This window comes from Arachis hypogaea, chromosome 8, assembly GCF_003086295.3.
Source record: "Arachis hypogaea cultivar Tifrunner chromosome 8, arahy.Tifrunner.gnm2.J5K5, whole genome shotgun sequence".
NCBI lineage: Eukaryota > Viridiplantae > Streptophyta > Magnoliopsida > Fabales > Fabaceae > Arachis > Arachis hypogaea.
The window spans coordinates 40,169,490-40,194,051 of NC_092043.1; the positions used below are offsets into that span (position 1 = coordinate 40,169,490).

Genomic DNA, 24,562 nt, shown 5'->3' on the forward strand with positions numbered 1-24,562 from the left:
ACCCATAAATTTAAAAAATATTGACAAAAATATTTATAAAAAAATTAATATTATATCTATTAAAAATGAGTTTCGTATGACAAAAATATTAAAATTATACATTTTTTTATTTTTTAATAAAATTCTCAAATTACCCACTTTATGCACCTTTTGTTGATTTTTTATTAAAATCTTTAACCCCATCTTCTCTTCTTTCCTAAATTTCAAACATACTTTAACCACATTTTTTATTCTCTACTATTCTACTAACCACCACTGCTGCCATCTTTTCACGTTGACGATGACGAAGATAATGACAAGGCCTCTAGACAATTCGCCCGTTCCCACACAACGCTACCACCTCCGACGGCACCCACCCAAATCCCATGGTGGCTCCAGCACCACCTCAAGCCCTTGCACAAATCACCTCTATCTCGACACAATGGCAAGTTTAGAGTTCAGAGCCATCGGATTCAAGTTCCAACAACGCCGTCGCATATAGATGCCATAATGTCTTTCTGGCCAAGACCCCTGTCCAGTGCCGCCACAAGATAGAGAAGCTCTGGAAGCGATACTGAATTGAGATCCGTGCGCAATGTCCCAAGACTTTCTTGTGGTGCAATTCAATTCCTCCTAGGTCAACTTCAAACTCATAGACTTTATGGAGAAAGGTCCTATGTTTACAACAGTACAAATTATAAATTTGTTATACGATTTTAGTATCATTGTAAAATGTAAACAGAATATTCATGGAAAGAAATAAAAAAAATGTTGGATAAGTTAATTAACGAAGTTGAGCAAATCTCCTGTAACTATTAACAAGGAGCTGCAATTTCCAACCATTTAACATAAGTCTTTGTAATTTTTTAGGCATTTATATTTCACTCTTGGAGTTTTGCTGCTAGATTGTGCAAGTGAATATTGACTATTAGACTTGAAATTTCATTTTGATTGGTTGTTACTTGTTAGATTATAATTCATTTGTTTTTATCTCTACCCAAATTGAATGAATTGAGTGCATTCATTGTTCAATTCCTCTCTAAAATCTTCATTCATATCTATGTTAGGATACTTGTTAAGTCAGAGAACAACTCCGATAACTACGACGGCGATGGAGGTGGCGTTCACTATAATGAAGATCACGAGGGGTTTGCGAAAGAGGGGGAGAGAGAGGGGGGAGAGGGATCCAGTTAGAGAGGTTGTGTCGGCGATCAAATTTCTTAGAGATGGGTTCATGAAGATGAAACAGATGAAGAGGAAAATGCCGTCATGGTGACGGCAGTGGAGTAGTAGAGAAAAGAGAAGGTGGTTAAGGTGGTGGTAATGGAGGAATGTGAAAGTTTGAGATTTGGGAAAGAGATGGTGGTGGAGTTGATGTTGAAGATAATGATGGGGGTAATTCTGAAATTTTATTAAAAAGTCAACATAAATTTAGGATTTGGGTACTTTTGTCGTACGGAATTCATCTTTGATGGATACAACGTTAGTTTTCTTCTTAAATGTGTATTTTTGTTAGCCTTCTTAAAGTTCATGGGTATAAATGGTTGTTTTTTCATTAATAGTAACATCAATCACCGATTTTTTTAAATAAATAAATCAAATATTTTATTTATAAAAAAGATAATTTGTAGCCTATTTATCAATTTACGTTATTTTACTTATTTTGTTTATGTTGTATAGGAGATAAGACACGTTTATGGCAAACGTATTACGTTTGCACATGTGTTATGAAAGGAGTTTATCTCGTTTATTGTGTAAACGATATATGCACAAGTTTATTTCAAGTAATGTCTACTTCTTCTATATAAGCAAGTCATTTACAGTGTGATTGTTGTCACTTTTAAACCATTTTTTACTTCCTTTCTTCTTCCTCTAGACATTTTTGTTGATATTATTGAAGTATTTGGACATTATAGCACACGTAGATGTAGATATAGATGATGGTGACATCAACCACCTGAATGTAATGTGACATATCGCTAGAACAATCTACTTTTAGATTAGTGTTGTTATTTTCCTATGTTACTTAAGAAAAATAAACATATAATTATAATTAAAGTACTTTTATAGATTTAGTATCGGTCAGATGGTAGAATCTTTCACTCTATCTCAGGAACGGACCTAAGTGCCTGAGAAGGGGCACTTGCCCCACGAAATTATATATATATTATATTTGTCCCCAATTAATTATATTTTTTTATTCTTATAAAAATTTACAAAATTTTGTTTTTAGATTTATATTAAAAATATTTTTGATTAAATTTAATTTAATATAAAAATTAAAAATAAGTAAATAAGTTAATTCAATAAATAAACAGTATTAATATAATTTTTAAAATTAATTAACTAGTTAATTACCAAATTAAATCTCAATTTTCTAAATATAAATAATATTATTAATATCTTTTTTGTCTTCAAAAGTTAGTTAAAATAAAAAAATAGTATCTATCTGTTAATTAATATTTTTTATTTTAAAATTATATAATACTTTTTAATTTTATCTCTTAAATAATCTTACTTGTAACAACTATTTTAAATTAAAAAATATTTTATGTCATAAATATTATAACAAATAATTTTTTTAGTTCAATAGGTGGTAATTAATATTTAAAAATTATAATGAATAGTAGAGCAATTGTTTAAAAGCATAGAAGTTAATTTTGATATATTAAAATATGTATATTTTTTTATATAATCATTTAGTTACATTTATTTGTTTAGATAATTATTTACGTAATAAATATAAAAATATTATTTTTTTAATTATAATACATAATTAAATAGATGCATAAAATCTTTAATCTGGTAGTGTATTAAAATTAAATTAAAAAATATATAAAAAATTTAATTATTTTAACAAGAAAGGAATAAAAATATTTACAAATTAAGTTTCTATTATTTTGTATAAACATACTTTTTATATACAAGTTTAGTTTTTTTTTGTATTTATACATAATTCTAGTTTCAAATTATAAATACTAGTATATTAATAAGCGCTAACGTGCTAGCTTATTCACTCTTTTTATTATTAAATATATATAAAAATAAATTAGTTAGAATGATAAGTTATTTATAATTTAATTTATATGTTTTAAGTTCAAATTTTAAAAATAAAAAATATTTTTTTATGAATTATGTATAATAAATAATATATAATAAATAATATTTTAAAAATAAAAATATTCATTACATCTTTTTAATTTTTATATTTTTATGATATTTTTAATATAATTAACCATGCTTAATAATATTTATTTTAGTATAAATATTTTTATCCCGTTTCTAAAATTTGTTGGGTTGGTAACTGTTTATAGGTGTCTTAATCTTTGATCAAGGATGAGAAATTTTTCATTCCGTGACACCTCACGTTTTCTTTATTAGCCTCATTAATAAAAAATGAAGGCTCAGAATATATTTGTAGTTATGATAAATGGCCTTTTACAAAAAACGTTGATAAACAATTAAGCTCAAAATTAAGTTTGCAGTCCTAACTAACGAACATCTATTATAATTTTTAAGAATTTTGTATTGCACGACAATATTATGTCACACTATTTGAATGGTTTTGAAACTGAAACAGAAATAAGAACGGAAAAATAGAGATTAAAATAAATTATGTATTCATATTATTATATATTATATTTAATATAAAATATATAGAATTAAATTATATTTTTTATTTGGTTTAACTTAATAATAAAGACTGAAATATTTAAAATTATTAAAATATTTTAATTATAAAAGTTTAACTCCTTTCTTAATAATGAGTCTAATAAATTTTTTTTCTTTTTCCTTTGTTCAAATTTGCTTTTTCTCTTCCCTTGTGTAATTTTTGTTCAATTCGTCACTGACAGTACAATTTAGACTCTATTAAAATAGCCAATTATCGTCTTTCTATTGTCCTGATATTTTCTTCTTTCTTCTTTTCCTGTCCTTCTGTTTTCGCTCGCACTTTCTATTCGCACCGTGCCACTGTATTTGGGTCCACCATGCCTTGCTCTCTTTCTCTCTCTCATTTCAGTTTCGCGTGGTTTTTGTAATCGTCCCGCCTCTATTTGAGTCGTGCCTCTAATTTTGATATTGTTCTTGATATTATTATTGTTGGTGTCTTAACGGTGATGGATTGCAAGGAAGAATGATGGTAAAAATATGGTGGTAGTGGAGTTGGAACGTGAGAGGTGGTAGTCCTGACGGCGATGATAGAACAAAGATGGTGGTTGAAGAATTGAACGAGGATAAACTTAGAATTATTAATTGGCCAATTTTATGATGTCTATGAGTTTTTGTCTAAATGTTGCCTAACTTACTTTTTGTAGTAAGTTTTGATTTTTTAAAAATTATTTATTTTTATATCTTTTAAATAAAATAATAACTTTTAACCCTTTTTAGTAAATAGGCACCACCTTGTAGGCACCATAGCATTCACCTTATTAATTTGGGATAAGGGTATTTGAAAAAATTATTTGTTAAATTTTCATTTCCGTTTCCAAAATTTTAGTCATTTAGAACTGTTCGTACCCTAACCCAACATTATGACTCAGGTCCAAATAAACTAAAAATGCCCAATCCAAGGATTGGCTTTCACCACCCACCCGACCTCGCCTAAAGAGGTCGGGTTCCTCCCCAAAGAGGTCGGACTAGATATGAGCTGACAGATAACACTAGGTAATTGCCCCTAAAAACTCTCAGCCTATTTCCAGAAGTAATATCCCAACCACCCTAAGATAAAAGGGCGGTTATCCACCTTCAGAAGTGGAACTACTCTAACGGTGGTTATTGGATCATCACTATAAATACACTAACATGCTCAGGTAATACTAAGTTTCAATACTTTCTAAACCTGCTTACTCCCTTGCTAACTTAGGCATCGGAGTGTCTTTGCAGGTACCACTCCCATTCCTTCAAACACGTAACTCGGACGGCGGCTCCCGAACTTAAAACAAGTTAGTGACCACCTTCCGTTGATTGGGCCAATCCTTCAAGCCCAAATCTACCTATTTCAAGTTACCCACGTAACAAGTACCTCCAAAAAAGTGGGGACAAAAGAGATTGAAATTTTGGAAACAAAATTTCAGTCTTTGACCATCAAACACAATATTAAGTTTTAGTCTTCCAATCTCAGTCTCAATATCTCTTACCAAACAAGCCTTACTATGGGTGTGTTTTGTTCCACGTTTAAATTATAAAAAGTATTTTTTTAGCTATTTTTTTTTCTTGTGAATGCAAATGTGATTTTGTACTCAAACTTAACTTTAGAGAAATAAAATTTTTTTAGCTTTTATGTTCACAAATTAGTACTCAACCATTAATCTTATTTTTTATTTTTTACCAATCCTACTCTTCATACATGTTATTATTTTATTTATAAAATTTTTTATTGTTTCTCTTTATATAAGCTCTCTTTTTTGTTATTTGCTATTTTTTGTTTGACATTGTTCACTTTTATAACTATGAATCTTATGTATTTTGTTTAAGGTGATTGCTATGGTGCTTATAAAAAGGGTTAAAAGTTATTATTTTATTTAAAAAATATAAAAATAAATAATTTTTAAAAAATTAAAACTTACTACAAAAAGTAAGTTAGGTAACATTTAGACAAAAATTCATAGACACCATAAAACTGACCTTTGTTTAATATTGCTATATTTTTATAATATGATTTATTGATCTTATTAGGTAAAGCAAATTAAATAAAAAATTAATCATATATAATAATAATAGTAAAAAAATATCAAAAAATTATAACGTACTAAAAAAAATATTAAAAACACTAAAAAAATACTATATAAAAAATATACTAAAAAAATAAAAAAAATAAACATGCTTAAAAAGATATTATTATAATTTAAAATTATATTCCTTTTAATAATTATCTATCAAAAAATAATTTTAACTAACATTATTTAAATAATATTCATTCTATCAAAGTTAATTTTTTATTAAATATAAATTATATTAACACATACTTACTTCTATTCAAACTTAATTCTATAAAATTATATTTATTTAAATTCCAATTTAATAAACGCCAATTCAAACAAATATATACCCAAATGAACTCACCAAATTTTTCGGTATGGATTAATGTTTGTCAAACCACGTTGAAAGTCCAAAGCGTAAAAGTTTTTGGCCGTTGTCCAATCATTATGTTAATAGGTCCAATTTGCAATAAAATAAACTTATACAAAACAAGTCCACAATAATTTTCCGACCCAAAAAAAAAGGTCCACAATAATTTAAATAAAATAAACTTGTACAAATCTTAGAATTCTAATGGAAAACTAATTTAAATTGGTGATGTAATCAATTTATTATTGAAATTTTTTAGAATAAAATAAAAAAATTATTTTCACAAAAAATTATTCTGATCTAAAAAAATTTGTTGAGGACAGCATGAACTTATGAATTTTATAAAATTCAGTGGGATACATGAATTTGCCTCCATCCAAAAAAAAGTTAAATTTTGGGATATAATTTTAAATAATTTTTTTGTAAAAATAATTTTTTTATTTTATTCAAAAATTTAAATATAAAAAATTTAAATTTTATCTTTTATATATAATAATTTATTGTCCAACTATAACAAATCATTCTCTATAACATTACTTTAACTACGCTCAAAATTCATTTGTCCCATGTATCTTTTTAGAATTTAACCAAAACCCAACAGACTATAAATTAATAATTAATTAATCATTATATTTGGCAGGACATAGTTACCAAAAAATGATAAAAAAAAATGGTTTCAACTTTAATCGTTTCTTTATAAATTACTATATTTCTAAACTTTATCTTTTTGTTTTCGATCAACTTTAGCAGTTTAATATGTTAATATAATTTAAATTAATTTTTAATTAATTTTTTATTTTTTTACCAAAAATAAAAAAACTTAAATCCGCAATCTTAAACAAGTAACTTAGCTTACGTTAATATCATTAGAATTAAATTAAAATATTAAAATTTTCAAAAAATAAAATTAATTAACTTATGCTTACTATTTTTCCAGACTGTTTTGGATAAGGGGTAATCACGTGATGTCACGTGGTAGCAATAAACAAAAGTTCAAATTACAGAGTTGCCCCCACTCACATTCCAGAGTTGCACGTGTCGCGTTCATACCACTGCCATTGCCGTTTATCCTCTGAGGAGTCTTCACTTCCAAGCTCTTCTGTTCGTACACAGCACAATTGACTTTTCGTCTACCCTTTGGGTGGTGGTTACAACAAAGAAGAGCTTCTCAGAACCTCCTCCTTCAACAAAAATAAAGATCTCAAACGACGATGGGAAGAGTGTTTGTGGTGGAGCTTGAGGGAAGATCTTATAGATGCAAGTTCTGCAAAACTCACTTGGCCCTTGCTGATGATCTCATCTCTCGGGTACCCTACTCTACCCTACCTTACCCTACCATATCATTCTTTAATAATTATTATTTCAATTTCTCTCTCTCAATGTTTTTAGCTAATAGAATTGATATTGTTCTGTAAAATTTTCTGTTTGAGCTACTTTTTCTGTACCTGCCTTGATTTTGAGCATTGGATTTTTCCTAATTTGATATATTTTCTCATATGTTGTAATATGGAAAATTCATTATTTTATTTTCAAAATGGGGTATTTGAGGATTAAGAACTATTATGTGTTTCAAGCAATTTGATTTTTATTTTTCTAGGGTGTATTTTGTATATATCCTTACTGAGGTGTAACCCTAAGTTCCCAATTATTGGATGCGTCATGCACATCAGTGAGTCTTTGATTTCCTTGACTTCAATGCTTTGTTACTGTTCAGTTGAATTCATGAACAAGTCAGGATCAAATTCTCCATTGGAAAAGTCATAATGCATAGGTTCATGTTGATTTTTCTAGTGGTGCTTAATCAATGCTCATGATGAGTTTTGCAATTAATTATCTTTCTTTCACTTTTCATGATGTGTCAAACTATATATATAACAGAGGAAAATGCACAAAAGGTTGATGTGACAAAGCTTCGCTCTGAACTTAATATATGTCGTTTTCACTCTTTGCTGTATGAATTTTCGGGGTTACTTTTAATATTTTCTTGTTTATATAATTCACATACTCAAAGTTAACCAGCTGCTATTCTGGATTGGTAAATTTCTTCTGGTCTTAATCTTCCGTTACCGTTCATTCTTTCAGGCATTTCATTGCCGGAGGGGAAAAGCATATCTCTTCAACAATGCGTGAGTATACTTTAGTTATTTTTCTATACCCTAGTGATTACCCTAATGGTTTACAAGTTATGATAGTCGTGTATATTTGTATGGTAATATAACATGCTGGTTCTTATTATATCTATATATATTGCTCGCTGAAAATTGCATTTAGCATAATTTGATACTCCCCAAGAATCCAGGTAATAGGGCAATCATGTTCTGTAAAAGTCAAATTTATACTAGAATTGCATTATGAGTTTATAGCTTTTCTTCTTGTCTTTTTCTCCCTTTCTATTTTTCTTTGGAAACACTAACTGCATTTGCATCTTGAGGGAGTTGAAAATCAAAGCTTTTGAACTTATTACTTTAATTTAAAATGCTGACATATATGGATTGGAAACTGCTGTAAATTTCAGAGGAGACAATAATTAGTAACATACATTTACATAGCAGAAAATGCTTATAGCTGTCCAAGACTTCTCAGATGGATTAGAAAGTAGAAACATGTGCAGTGCAAGTGTCAGAAACAATGGATCCATGGGGAAAAATTTTCGTGTTTTGAAAGGCTCAATCCTTTTGTGTTGTTCGGAAAATGTATGTATTTATTTTCATGCATTCCACAAGCTTTTGTTGCATAAACATCTTTATTCTTGCTATTAAGGAGCAGGATGACTAAGGAATTACCATGCTTTAAGTTAATCTTTATCTTAAATATTTTCCTATTTCGTTGATTTTCTTTAATCCTAATACAGTTTTGATCTCCATCTTATTTAGCAAGCACAATCAAAATAGTGGTTCGGCATTTCCGTCCTTTTAACACTGGTCCTAATAAATGTCAACCTTTCCTGATGAAAATATATGCATACTAGTTTTTTTCTTTTTGGAAATTAATCTTAGATTTTTCTTGACAGCCATTAATCTTAGATTTTTCTTGACAGCCTAAAGATTTGGATTCATGAGTTTACAATGACGAAAATCCAGAACTGGCATAATCTTTTGTTATTGGAATGAGTTTGAAGTATACATTGGATTCTCCAAAGTGACCTATGAACTGATTTGAACTTTCAAATCTACAAAAGAAATATAGCAAACATGGTGCAGTGCGATACTAATCTGCATCCAATACCGGCCCTAAATATTTGATCTCCTTAAATATTATTACAATTTTTTTTTAATTCATGTCTTTACTAAATAAGCCAGTGATGTACATAGTGAAGTGAAGCCAGTAACTTATATATGTCTGCTGTTCAAAACAGGTATGCTTTTGCATTAATGTGATCACTGACACTAACATTCCTTTTGTTTTAAATGTGATTTCAAACTTTCTTGCTTCCCTAGATTATATGATGTATTTAGCATGTTCAGTGAACAAATACACACTTTTAGTTGTATGACAAAATTACTAAAAATGTTGTTGCACTTGGTTTTAGTTGAAGATTTTCCTCCCATGAACTTTTTCCTATATTAACTTCTCCCCCATGAACTTTGTTGTTTCTCTTTGGTGTTTGGAATCGATATGCATTTATTCAAACTCTCACTACAAGGAGCATGCCTAAATGAAGCAAATGATTTTTTGTGCATCAAAACTCATAACATTGAGTGTACCAAAAAACGCATAACATGAGATACATTTGATATTGACTTGCATTTTAAAACTCATAATGTCGATCAGTTTGTGCACCTTGTCATCTAACCCTCTTATTCAATAGATGGTAATGTTTTGAGATCACATTTGTGAACACACTCATCTTTTGCAGATACTGTAATTAAATATAGGAAAGTGTTTGGTTCTATCGGTAGTGGACTAAAACATCACTATATCTTAATATTCCAACTCTCATATAATATACTTAACTTTTTATGTCTGTGATCCAGTGTGAACTTCACAATGGGTGTACTAGAGGAAAGGATGATGCTTTCAGGACTGCATACCGTGGCTGATATTTTTTGCTGTTGCTGTGGTCAAATAATTGGTTGGAAATATGTAATCCTCCTCTCTAATCTTGACTCAATTTCATGTATCTAGACATAGTATTGCATACCTAGCTAATTCTTGCTGAACATATTTGCTGGATGAGTGATCTAGAAGTATTTAGAGTAAACTACCAATCTTGTCCAACAGTTCTTAAGAATTTGAAATTGAAAAATTCATTCCTCACTAGACAAGTTTGTTTCGCACAATTAAAAAAGATAACATATTAAAGTGCGGTCACCCTTTTTCCATTGTGAGGAATGACCCGGTCCTTTGTGGTTTTGGTAAGGACATGATTGATTGTTTACTCATGGATTTATTTAGTCGTACATATGAATCCCCATGAATGATTTGCCAATATTTCATGCTAATTAGCATAAATTCATATTTATTAACTGCTAAATTAACTAGATGTCAAGATAATTAAGGTGTATGCTTTTAAATCCGAAACTCTGACTCTATCCAAACACAGCTCTTGACCTTTGAAAATTTAATGTCTCAGGAATCGGCGCATGAGAAGAGCCAAAAGTATAAAGAGGGAAAGTTTGTTCTTGAAAGGTATCGATGATTATGTCGTCACCTATCTTGGTTAAGGCAATTGCACTTTCTCCTTCGTAGTGTTTATGCTGACTCTGCATATTCTGTGTCAACAAAACAGAGGGAGGATTGTTGATGAGATTGATTTCTCCACTGAATTCTACATTGACACCCGTGCCAGCATGAGCGATGGTGAAGATTAGCATCCTAAATCTTCTGTACCTGTTGGACCCGGGGAAAGAACAGTGCACTGTTTTCTGTACATGAAAATAAAAATGGTGAACCATGAAAATATTTATAATCAAGAAAGTTCGTTATGCTCTTTTTTCCTCCTTCTCCTCCTAGAAGTAGCAATGTGGCGTATGATGAAAGGGTTCTGAATAGTGTGTATAATGTGTGAAAGGAAAAATATGAAAAAGTTGTTTCAGATTTTTCTCTAGAAGACATGAAGGAGACACATGTCCATCATGATTCAAATATACTCTGACAGATTACCATAATGCACGAAGCATTATCGGTTTTTTAGAGATGTTTTTGTTTGGTAAATGAGTAAATCAAAAGAATTATGATCTTGTGTTTTTAGTTTTGAAAAGGTAAGGGTATTTTTAAAAGTATTTATGAAGATTTTATTTTGAAGTTAGATTTTTTTTTTTAAATCTGATATAACATTATATATTAATAGATATTTATATTTATTTTTATATTTTATTAAAGTCATGTCTTTTAAATATTTAAAGTAATTTTACCAAACAATTTTGTAGTTTATGACTTTGTTTATTTAAAGTTAATTTTATTTTGATTTGTTATATATAGTTATGATTTTTGAAAAGTAGCTTCTAGAAAAGCTAATTTTAATAAATTATTTATGAAAAATAAAAATTTTACTATATCAGATCTCACATTTTCAGGTCAACAAACTTAGATGGCTAACCCAACATTTTCTAGACTAACCGAACTTGCATCCAATATTTTCTAATTTCTATACTAACCGAGCTTGCATTGCTTATACTAAGTTCCATTTTTGGTTTAGAAATTATGGTTTAAAAGGCTCAAAACAGATCATCAAATGTGCTATTTACCTAGCAAACTTCTGTTTACTTGCTTTTGGGTTAATGCCTTAATGGTAAGATACTAAGATCGCTTGTGATTTAGTCATGTGGTTACTGAGTACATTGAACACTACAATTGATTGATTTTGCATTTACTAGTTGTTAACTACTTCCAAGTTCCAACAACAATGTGATGTTTTCTTTTTAACATCAGCAACGAGTAACATCTGCTTCGCTTCCACTAAGGCATTTGAGTTTGATGCTTAGGAGGCAAATTATTGAGTACCTAATTCCAACAAATGTTATTTTGTAATTGAAAGTAAAATATATCTCACATGACTTATGTAGGTTATATAACGATGAAAATTTGCATGCAGTTGTCTTAATATAAAATCATTTTATTTTCATTTATCAACTTCATATAAAAATAGTTATATATGAGTTTTTACCTTATATGATATATTCTTTGTAAAGAGAAATGCTATAAAACTAGTACACTTAAATTTACCTTAGATATGAAATTTTTGGTATTTTTTTATATAAGAAATTTTGTAGGGTTGTACCAGTTTAATCAGATTTTTTTATTGCAAATTTGGTTTGAACTAATGAAAATTTAGTCATCACGTTCGATAAGGCTTTTTTTTATTTAATTAAAATAAATTAATTATTTACTCAAACAAATCGACATACAAAATTTTACTGTTTTAAACATTTAGTTATGTTTTCACTGGTAAAAAAAAAAGCGAAAACATAAACTACGAAGATTGCGTAGGTGTTGATAGCGAGAATAGTGCAAATTTCTTTTTCCAATTTTGCTGTTGCTACCAGCGAAAACAAGTAAGAAAATATTTTCCAATTGCACTGATAGCGAAAACCAAGTATAAATTTTTTTCCCAATTGCGTTTTCGTTGCCAGCAAAAACGGTGGAGTTGAGCCTATAAATAGCGCACCCCTTGCTAGTGTTTTCAGATACTTTTATTTGTGAAGTTTTACTTTGAGTGAGAGAGACATTTTGAGTGGTGAAGTGAAGAGAAGAGAAGAGAAGTGGAAGAAAATGCCGCACAGTAGTGACATTAATTGAGACTGAATGAAGACGGACACATTTGTGAGCCATCTAAACGAGCAAGTCAATATTGCATAATTTTTTAATTTTTCTAGTTATAAAAATTAAATTTTTGCTATTTATTTTTGTTTAAATTAGTAGAAATATAAACTAGTTAGTAGTAATGTTTAGTTGTTAAGATAATAGAGATTAAAATTTGAAATTTATTTATTTAGATTAGCGGATAGAAAAATAAATTAATAGTTAATCTATATTTATTTAGACTATGTTTAGTTGGAAAGAAGGAAATAAAGAAGAAGGAAATAGAAAGGAAATGAAAGAAATTGAGTGGATTTTTATTTTTCTTAGATGTGTTTGGATGAAAGAAAAATAAAAAGGAAAGAAATATTATAAAAATACAATTTTATCCTTATATTATAAAATATATTAAAAAAAGTAAAGGGATAATATTGAAAGTAGAGAAAGAGAATTAATTTTCTCTTCATTTTTTTCTATTGTTGGAGAGGAAAAAAATTAGTGAGTCCCACCAATATTTTTCCATCCATTTTTCTTCCTCTCCTATTTTTCTTTTCAACCAAACAAGAAAAAATAACTATTTTCCTTTCAATTTCTTTTCTCTTTTTCTTTTTCTCCCATTTTCACCTCAAACAAATACACTCTTAGATTTTTTCATTTATTTGCTTAGAATTAGACTTATTAATTTTATTAGGAGTGTGTATATAGTATATTATTATTAAATTTTTTAGATTATTGTTTTCATTAAATTATGAGATTTATTTGTTTAGGAATACATAATTTATTTAATTTTCAACAGAGAGCCGTAGAGCCCTATTTTTTAGGAGGAATAAAGATTTAGTTGAAGGACCACCAAACATACTCCTTTTTTTGGATGGGATAGATTTTTTTAGATGTTGTACATATTAGAGACTTCACTTTTGATAACTTATTATTTATTTTTATGGAGAGGTGACGTCCTGAGATGCATACTTTTCACATGCTATGGAGAGTGTACAATTACCATTCAAAATGTTGCATATCATCTCCGTTTACACATAAATAGAGAGCCAATTGGACGTTGGAGAGTGCATATAAAATTTTTAGAGATGGTATGACAATGATCCATGGGAGTTGGTTGCGAATGCACTTAGAACCATGCCTCCATTGTGACAAGTTTAGAAGAGTGAAGCATATTAAATGTTGTACAGCATTAGAATGACATGGCTGAAAACTCAGCCTAAGAATATGCCAATAGATGCACCGCTTGACGTTCTTAAACAGTATGCACGGTGTTATATCCTTAAGTTGAATGGTAATCTGTTGATGATTGACAAGTGTAGTGTGTGGTGCATATCAAATGGATCCCGTTACTCCTTGATTTGGAGAGGTGTCAGTCATATCCATGGGATTGGCGATGCTTGTATAGATTTACCATTCTTTGGGTATGACTATCAATTATGAGGTGGGTGACTTAGCAGGTTATATCCCTCTTCTTCTATCCTGATATAACAGATTTTTAAACTAGTGTCTCCCAAACCAAGACACGTTGTCATTTTCGCTAACTATGAGATATGAAAATGATTTTAAGTTCTTTGGTATTTATCATATTTTTTATTTAAATCATGTTTTGTATCATTTTTGTTTCCTTAGATTGATGGGATAGAGATTGCAACAATGGAGGAAGCAGTTGGACTTTGTCTCTTTTGACAAGGTATATAATTTATTATTTATTTTTAATTCGCTATTTATTGCTCTTTTATACTTTATTGTCTTTTCAATTATACACTTATCATTACAGTTTCAATGGACAACTTACGATTTCCTGCAATTGCAAGTTCTTTCACCGCTATGGATTAGGAGTGACAGTGAGAGGTTGAGTTGAATGACTGTGGTGCCTATTGTCTACTTCCAGTACATAGAATTTTACCATACTGACTAAGTGTTGCATCAGTTTGAAGGACAGCAGCACATTCTAGAGCCACTAGTAAATATCGACGGTCTATTGCATGTGAATGTCAGACGTGATGACAAGTGGTGGCCAACCAAGCATGTTGACTGGTATGGTGCTTGGAGAGCACAATTTGAGAGTGAGTCTTAGGGGATTGGTATCCCGACAACGGATATGCGACTGTCAATTAAGTAGGTTTTTGTCTCGATAGGATGTAGTGTTGGTACATGTTCTTGTAACCATATATACGTGGATCGGATAATTGCCGTAACAGTTAGGTTATATGTCCCTCTCAAAACAACACTGACGAATTTAAATATGTTAGTTGTCATGTGCCCATACCATTTGCTCGAATCACAGTGTTGCAGCCACATTTCATTTTTGAAGGGCTTTATCCAAGTAACCATTTCTTGCCTTTTGTTTCTAAGAGCTCTCAAGTAGTATTAATAACCTTCATCGGTTGGAGAATATGTAACATTGACCAAGTCTTGCTTCTCTTCTTTAACTTGAACTTAGACATGAAGTTCGTAGCCATATGACAAATATAGTAGACATGGTATGTAGAAGGAGGTGTCCACCCATTTTCCCTGCCTTAATTGCTGTGCAAATTGCTCCATCCCTATTGGATATTAAGGATGTCTTGTTGTGGGGTAACATGATGACGCAAATTCTTTAAAAAGAAAGACCAAGATTCTGTTGTCTCTGACTTAATCAGTGCAAATTCAGTTAGAAGGATGTTTGAGTTCTCATATTGTGCAATGGTCATTAATAGAACCCCTCCATATTTTTCATTAAGATGAGTCTTTTCATCAATAGATATAAGAGGCTTACAATATTTGAATGCTTCTATGCAAGGGAAAAATGTCTATAATACTTTATCGAACTGCATAGAGTCAAAGTTTCGAAGATCAACTCGATAATATGGACAAGTTGGAGATCATGCACCATACTGGCCAAAAAGCGATTTATCACATTCAACAACTCAGAAGTTGGTGGTATGACTCTTCTCAATCTCCATAAATATGAGCAATTGCTTTTTGTTTTGCCATTCAAACCTTTTTTTTTATGCCTTGAACTTGTAACTTTCCTCCAGAGCTTCCTGAAGTACCCTTATCAGGTTGCAATCTAGTTGTGCATGATCTTGGGACATAAGTTGTTGCTAAACATGTATGATGTGTCTCGCACTTGCGATTCTCCTATTATCTAAGGTTCTGATGATAAGCAACTCGAATGCTCTATCTACAACTAGCTGCATAATGCTTGCAACGACAGTGGTACTTCATTTGATCAAACTCAATATTCGATACTCAACGCTTCTCCGAATGTTGTAATTTTTTTATGGCTAGGTGTACATATTTTCTGTTATAGAATCTGTGCTCGAGTCGCAACTCCACACTCCTATCTATGTTGTAGTTATCAGGGGTCTCGAGACCAAAAGACAATGAATCAAACTTAATAGCATCAAGGTCCAATGTAGAATAATAGCTTGGAACTTGCGAACGAGGGGAGGAGGAGGTGATGACAGCAAGTTGAACTGTGATTGCGTAAATCCAAAATCTTGTGTTTTTGGAATGAACTCCATCTCATCATTACTGTAGTTCTCCGAACCAATTTTTATCCAATAATCCTTGAACGTCTCTGAGTCTTCTAAAAACTCAGCACTAGGGGGTACAAATGATGCTTCCCTCGGCTGTGGCTCGGTCCCGACATAGAACTCGCCATGCATAAACATGAAGACGAAGAACTTTAAATTATGTCCCTGATTTTAATGTAAAGCTTCATCACTTGTTGTACCATAATCTTCTCATGCAATTCGAACATAGCACGAATATGTTCATCATCTTTAAGTCATAACACACTCTTTGACTTTCAATTTTCATCGACAAATAAAAATCGAAATTCTATTTTCCTTATGTGTTTCCTCCCCAGTAAATTCATGTTCACCAGAGTCAAACTTTCTAACTCAATCAATGAATGTAACTCCCATGTTTGCATTGTAACTCGATCATTGCATTCAAAAGATGTATTATCATTGTTGTGTCTAATTGTTGCATTTGGATAAACAACAATATTAACGCATTGAGTTGCCATTTTGTGTTAACTTTAAGAGAAAAAGGTAAAGAATGAGAGATAGAGATGAACAGAATGATAAATAGAGGTATGTGGTTGTGAAAAATTTGCTATGCTACTTTGGTATTTATAAAGAAGTTTTTTGTGTTAACTTTAAGAGAAAAAGGTAAAGAATGAGAGATAGAGATGAACAGAATGATAAATAGAGGTATGTGGTTGTGAAAAATTTGCTATGCTACTTTGGTATTTATAAAGAAGTTTTTGAACGTTAATGCTTCCATTTTCACAGGCACCAGGTTCAAAAATATTTTTCATTTTCTCTATTATGGTCTCTTAAAATTGGAGAAAATTTCTCTATGATTTTGCTAGTTATAAAGGCAAAGCTGTCAGGAAATGCGAAAATGCTATCTCGCAATTTTTGTAGTGTATGCTTTCATTTTTTTTGGTCAGCAAAAATATAACTAAATATTTAAAATGGTAAAATTCTGTATTTCAATTTATTTGAGTAAATAATTAATTTATTTTATTTAAATAAAAAGAAGCCCATTCAATAATAATGTCTCAATAGTAAATGCTAAATAGAGAAAATAAATGACAAAATTTGAACATCAGTAATTCAATGAAAAATAAAAAACTCAAATCACTCGAGGTGTCTAATACTCTTATACGGCATTAGATTCGATGATTTTATAATATTTGGACTATTAAATGGTCCCATAATAAAATATATTTTTTAAGTGTTTTAATAACAGCTAAATAATCTTTATTTAATTTTAATTACAAATTAATTATTTATATATTATTTAATTATAATTTTTTTATTTTATAAATTATTATTTTATCATTTATCTATCATATTTATTAAAATAAAAAATAAAAATAATAACGAATTAGATCTTCCATTAATCGTAATAAATATTTTAGCAATTCTAATCAATTAGAATTTTATCCTTGATCCTTTACATCCTGATAGATTAGTGATATTATGTTTGTTAGATATTCAATCATCAGTAGGCCTGTAACAGGTATTCGCTTGTTTTTGGAAGACATAAAGAGTGACTACCTGAGAATCCATCTGCAACATCTTGCTAGTCTTTCCAGCATTATTCAAATCTTGGATAATCATGACCTTGAGTATGCAGATGATTCACTTAACAAAGCCTACTTTAAACTAGTTAGCTCCAAAATGTTTTCACATGTGTGCACTGCCCTAGTAGAATGCCTTGATTCTCATACTGGAGGCTATGCATGCGTAATGACAAAGACCTGATTTGAGGTTAGGCTTATTAAAAGAAAGATAGTTCTTTTTTTGAGGCTTGAATATTCAATTTTATAGTCGTCAATAATTCGCAGATGGGAATGAGATGGTAAGGGGTTGCATAAGATTGAGACCTTTATATTACTTTGAAGACTTTAATTTATTGGGTAACATGAACAATCCATTGAATAAGAAAAAATTCACATGTCTTTTAAAATTCAATCGATTGTGTATAGATTCCAATTGATTGAATTTTGAGAAAATCAGAAATTTAATTGATTGTTTTGTGTATTCAATCGATTGATTATCTAACAAACACGATTTCACAGACCTATACGGATGTAACGAATCAAGCATAAAATTCTAATTAATTAGGATTGCCAAAATATTTATTAGGATTAATGGAAGATCTAATTCGTTATTATTTTTTATTATCAATAAATATGATAGATAAATAATAAAATAATTTATAAAAAAATAGATTTTATAATTAAATAATATATAAAAGAATAATTTATAATTAAAATTAAATAAAGACTATTTAACCGTTATTAAAAAAATTTAAAAAACATATTTTGTTATAGGACCATTTAATGTTCGAAACGTTTTGGGACCATGAAATCCGGTGCCCTCTTATACAGTTATTCATTTATTTTGCTTCATATTTTGCTTTTGTAAAAGCTTAAAATAAAAAAAAAGAAAGAAAAAAATGAAGGATTAATAGCCAAATTAGTTCTTAAAAAATAAGACATTATTTAAATTCGTTTCTGAAAGATTTTTTTAATCAAATTGATCTTTTAAAAATTACGAATTAATCATATTTGTCTTTAGTTACGCTACTCATAATTTTCGTCAACAGATTAATGATGTAAAATGTTAACTGATAACATACATGATACATAACGTTGACTAAGTATGTTTACGAAAATCTATCAATTTAGTCACTAAATCATATTAGAAATAGAAATTTTGTAATTCAAAAAAATAACTAAATTAATAAATTTTCATAAACATATTTAATCAATATCTAGTTAGACATATCAAATATTATATAAATTATCAATTAACTTTTTACAATATCAATATTTAAAAAAAATTATAAGACAAATATAATTAATTTATAATTTTAAAAAATTAATTTAATTAAAATAATTTTTAGAATAAATTTAAAAAATATTTTATTTTTCAAGAATTCATTTGACTATTAACTCGAAAAATGAATTACTTGTTCACACTTCCCAGTTCCCAGTCTGTGGCGGAGAGTTAGTTGATCTCGAACAAAGGAGTGGCTTTAATGGTATAAATAGGTTTGAGCAGCGAAAAGGATTTCAGAGGAAAAAGGGTAATAGTGCCAATTGGTTTCACACATCCGCAAAAAGCATCAAACTTTCTTTTACCCTTTTGCTTTCTCCATTCAATTATTTGTTCCATCAATTCCTCTTTTGCCTATTAACAGCTTCTCCTTTTTTCTCTCTCGTTTTTTCCCCTCTTGTTTTTTAAATCGTGATTTTGCAGGTCGCTTGAAATGGGGAAGAAATCCTCCGCTTCACTCAAGAAGAAACGTTCCAAGCACTCCTCCAAGTCTAAGGTTGGTACTCTCATTTAAATTCAATTATTATTTTGTATCTTAGGGTATTTGATTTTATGCTTCGAATTACAAAATTTTAGGAAAAAGAAACTGAATTTCTGATATTGCCCTGTGTTTTGCGAACTCAAAAATCTAGTGGTTGTTTTATCATATACATCAGCCTGATAGGAAAATCCTTTTCTTTCTGGGATTAGGTTTTCGTTTTGGTTTTTCAATGTAGCATTTTTATGTTGTTGTTGTTGTTGTATGAGCACGAGGACAAATTTGATTGGTTGTTGGGTTTTCCAATCAAAATTGAGTGTGGGTATCCCTGTTTTTGTTCTCAGTAATGCAAATTCATCATGAATATCTACCTAATTTGATGTTTTAGACCAAGCCAAGAAGTAAAAGTAAGAGTCGGAAATATAAATCCAAGAAGGTTCGCCGCCGTGATGTTTCTTCTTCTAGCTCTGACTATGATGATTCAAAAAGTTTGCACACATCAGTGTCCTCTAGCTCTGAAGATAATTACAGAAGAAAAAGGGATCGGTCTCGCTCAAGAAAAGATGTGAAAAGTCGGAAGAGGGCTAGGAGACGTTCATACAGCAGTGACAGCAGTGAGGACTCTCACTATGCTAGGAAGAGGAAAAAGTTGAAGAGAAAAAGTGAGCCTGAGGTGAAGGAGAAGCTTTACAAGAAAAAGATTAGGAAAGAGGTAAGTGTTAGTTCAAGAAGCAGTGGGTCACGGAGCACCTGCTCTTCATTTCAGGGTGGGACTTCTGCCGGTGATGATGATCAATATGAGAGTCACAGGGGAAGATCACTTAGAAAAGAGAATGAGAAACGGAGATTGGAGAAAGAGAGAATTGGGAGTGAAAAGAGTAGTAGATATAGGCCCAGAAGTAGTTCATCATTTAGTCGATCTAGTGAAAGTAGTTATGAAAGGACCAAAGAGAACTTTTTTGAAGAGAATTATGTAGGTGAGAGCAATTCGAGGAGGCTCCGATCAGTTATTACTGTTGTAAAAGAGGCAGAAGAACCTAGGGAATTTTCTAGAAATGATAATAAGGAGGAGATTTTAGATGATTATGATTACCCTTGTAGAAGTAACGGCAGTAATGAAGGGGGCGCAAAAAGAGAGGTGGATCATCACACAGTTCCCACAACGGATGAGAAATTGAGTGTTGAGGGTGAGATAGGAGACAAGAATGTTGATAGTGCCGGGACAAGTGAATATCTGAAGAAGACGAGTGAGGCTTTTGAGGGTAATCTGAATGGTGATGACTTGGAGTCAATTCTAAGACAGAAGGCGTTGGAAAACTTAAAGAAGTTCCGAGGTGGGATCCAGTCTTCTGCAAAAATTTCCTATCAGAAAAATAAAATTATTAGCCAGGTAAAGCAATCTTGTAACCATGGTGGAATTCAAGGTAAGTCTAATGTTAATAACGAGGCTTTAGGGACAAATTTCGATAATAAAATCTTTGTAGAAGAAACTAGTTCTCCTATTGAGAGGAGAGGTTTAAACGCTCATCGAAGAAACAGTGATTTGTTAAACATGGACAAAGATATATCTGGTTCTGCCAAGAATCACTTGACCTGTGCGCAAGAAAAGGTTAGTGATGCATATAAACCCACTGAAACAATCATAGAATCTATTGATTACAGGACAAAAAACCCAGAGTCGACCACACCAGAGTCTACCCATGAATCACTTCAAAGATGCTTATCTCTGAAGCAAAAACCTGTGTCTAGACTTTCTATGGAAAAGTCATTGGTCGCAGAGGGAAGTAATGGTGGGGATACTTCCGAGGCTTCTCACATTGCAAGTCATAGTAACATTGATAATGTTGATAACAATGAAGGATTATCTTCTGCTGTTTCTAAGCCTTCTAATAATGGACAAGATGAAATCGAGGAGCACTCGCAGTTAGCATTCAAGCAAACATCTGCCTCACTTGCACCTCCTAATGTGAAGCTTCCAGTGGCTGAAGGTGGTGCAGAAAATGCAGCCAGGACCACTCAAGCTGCAATTCAGAATGTTAATAACAGTAGCAAAGATGTCGATGAGGTGAGCAACTCCACTAAGAATAAATCTGGCGATGAAAACTCATCAGTAGTGAATAACTCCGGAAAATTGCAAGATGAATCCAACCATGATTCGCAGTTTGAGCGGAAAACAATGAGTTTGATGAAAGGTGGCGAAATGGTACAGGTGAGTGTACAATCATTTCTTCATTTCTGAGATTCTGAATTTTTCAAAGTATGTCACTTTGGAAAATTGGATATCTTAACAATTAACAATTCAATGTATCTCTAGATACAATTCATATTATGATACATCGAGTTATGCATGTAACAATTCTGTCCTTTTTTATATTTCTAATCTAATCGTTTGTGATTGTCCAGGTTAGCTACCAAGTTTATATCCCCAAGAAAACTCCTGCATTGGCTAGAAGGCAACTCAAGCGATGATGACACATCCATTCTTGTGGTGACAAGTGGCTTCGAGTCGATTTGTTCATCTACTTCGGTATATAAAAAGAGTAACACTTGCGGAAAAGCCAAGAAACTCATGGATAGACCATGTATGAACTCTAGAACTTGGTCAAACTGTATTAGCTGTATTTCGTTCTAGTTGATGTCTTAGGTGACCATAATGTAGTTTGCTACTGTTTTATTAATGGAATGCATCCATTGCACCATGAATACCTTTGGAGTTGCTGTCTTTTTAGTAGATTCTAAAATGTTTTCTAGATATTAAGGAACTGTTAATCTGCTTTGCAGATTGCAGTTTCTTCAGAGTTCCACCCTAATTTCTTGCTTTACAGCTACAACTTCTACTAGTCCATACTGCTGGAGTAACTTGAATTCCACTGAGCATAGAACTGAATTTGAAATATTAAATTCAACTCCTCTGTCCAAACAAAAAAAAATCTGAATTTGAATGAATGAATGAGTTCAATCAAAATATCTCTAGACCATGGGCATTTTTTGATAGAAGAGAAGAAAGGGCAATGCCAAAAATGGTTAAGTTGAGCCTTAATACCTAATGTCAGTTATATATATTTATACATATTAATTTATATGTTTTTTTACTTAAATAATCAATCACTATAATAATTAAATCTGACATAATAGAATATAACTAAAATTCTTTTAGTAGGATAGTAAAAAATTGTGAGCATTAAATACGAATTTTTTTATAGGATAATTGATGGAATAATAGTCAAATTAATTCTTGAAAGATAAGACTTTTTTAAATTCGTTTTTAAAAGATTTTTTCAATTAAATTAGTCATTCAAAGATTACAAATTACTTATATTTTCAATAACATTAATGACGTAGAACATTAACTGACAACATATATGAGACCTGTCATGTTTAATTGGATGCTAACCATAGATGCTTATAAAAATCTATCAATTTTGTCATTAAATTATGTTGAAAATATAGATTATATAATTGGAAAAAAGGAATAAATTAATAGATTTTGATGAATATATCTAATTAACGTCCAATTAAATATGTCAAGTATTATCTATGTTATCAATTAATATTTTTTATCATCAATTGATGACAAAAATTATTAATGGAGTTAATAAAAGACAAATATAATTAATTTATAATCTTTAAAAGATTAACTGATTGAAAATTTTTTAAAGATAATTTTAAAAATGTTCTATTTTTTAGGGATTAATTTGAATATTAAACGATAATTGATTGTAAAATTTAGATTTAGAAGGTTTTTTATCCTTTCCAAAAATTTTCACAACTCTCCAACGGTCAAGTCGTTTGTCGTGACTTTTAAATTAATAAAAAAAATATTAAAATAAAAAATAAATAAATTTCTAATTTTTTAATTCAAAAATTTATAAATTTTTTATTAATTAAAAATATAAAAATATTTTTTATTTCTTAAAATACAAAATACTTAAATTTATTTGTCCAAAATATATAAAAATAAATTAAATTTTTAAAAAATTTAAATATTTCACACTTTAAAAAATAGAATATTTTATATTTTTAATTTAAAAAAATTATTTGTATCTAAAACAAAAAGTTTGAATTTATGTCATTTATTCTATTTTTTATTTAGAAAAAAGGACAAATAGGTTCTTGATCTTTTGATCTGCAAACATTTAAATCTTCGAGAATTTGAAAATACATTTAAGTCCTGACTTTTTCAAAATCGACATATTGATCTCTTATGTTCACTTGGGTCTGTCAGAGTCAACGGAAAAATCAAACGTGACTCCCAGTCCTGACCTGATTAATATGGATACACACGTAAGATAGTTTTTAAAATTGAACGAATTAGACTCGAGAATCGATATATAAAGAGGTGAATGACTTAAATATATTTTTAAATTCTCAAAAACTTAAATGTCCGTAGATCAAAAAGTCAGAGCTCGATTTGTCCTTTTTCCTTTTATTTAGAGTAAACACCCAATCCGGTCCTTATTCATTTTCACGAAGGACAAAACGATTCCTGTCCAAAAAAAGCACACTTCGATTCTCAACTTTTTTATTTTAGGACAATACGATCGTTCTGTTAAAAAATTTGTTAAATAATAATAAAAATTAGTTTTGTGAGGGGTTTTATTTGTATTTTGTGGGGGGTTTTAAACCTCCACAAACTATTAATAAGTTTGTTTTTGAAAAGTTCCTTCACCAATGGTGGTTAAGTGAAGTAAAACTATCGATGAAAATGATGTCGCAAAAAAAAGTAATTGTAGTACAAGTACCTTTTAAAAAAATAACATCAAATAAGAAATGGAAAAAAAATTTAATGTTAAAATATTGATATTGGTGATAATGACGATAGTGAAAATAATAATGATGATAAAATAATGAAAATAATAGAAACAGGAGAAATAATAATGAGGATCAAGAAGGTAGTGGTAATAATGGTAATAATCGAATATATTATTAAAAATATTTTTTTAAAGGTTTA

At 30.0% G+C, this 24,562-nt stretch overlaps 2 protein-coding genes across 3 annotated transcripts; both read left to right on the forward strand.

Moving 5' to 3' along the window:
- Positions 1 to 5,563: 5,563 nt before the first annotated feature.
- Positions 5,564 to 11,248, forward strand: LOC112707438 (protein yippee-like At5g53940). The gene is made up of 5 exons (XM_025759178.3): positions 5,564 to 7,355; positions 8,131 to 8,174; positions 10,023 to 10,131; positions 10,622 to 10,677; positions 10,778 to 11,248. Exons 1-5 carry the CDS (start codon positions 7,260 to 7,262, stop codon positions 10,857 to 10,859), a joined length of 387 nt encoding a protein of 128 aa, XP_025614963.1. The 5' UTR covers positions 5,564 to 7,259; the 3' UTR covers positions 10,860 to 11,248.
- Positions 11,249 to 19,230: 7,982 nt separating this feature from the next.
- On the forward strand, positions 19,231 to 22,314 carry LOC112707439 (uncharacterized). Of its 2 annotated transcripts, XM_025759179.3 has the most exons (4): positions 19,231 to 19,383; positions 19,557 to 19,629; positions 20,000 to 21,820; positions 22,015 to 22,314. In XM_025759179.3, exons 2-4 carry the CDS (start codon positions 19,567 to 19,569, stop codon positions 22,078 to 22,080), a joined length of 1,950 nt encoding a protein of 649 aa, XP_025614964.1. In that variant the 5' UTR covers positions 19,231 to 19,383; positions 19,557 to 19,566; the 3' UTR covers positions 22,081 to 22,314. The 2 variants fall into 2 exon arrangements, with proteins under 2 accessions (XP_025614964.1, XP_072057403.1); XM_072201302.1 differs by having other exon boundaries at positions 19,242 to 19,629.
- The last annotated feature ends 2,248 nt before the right edge of the window (positions 22,315 to 24,562 follow it).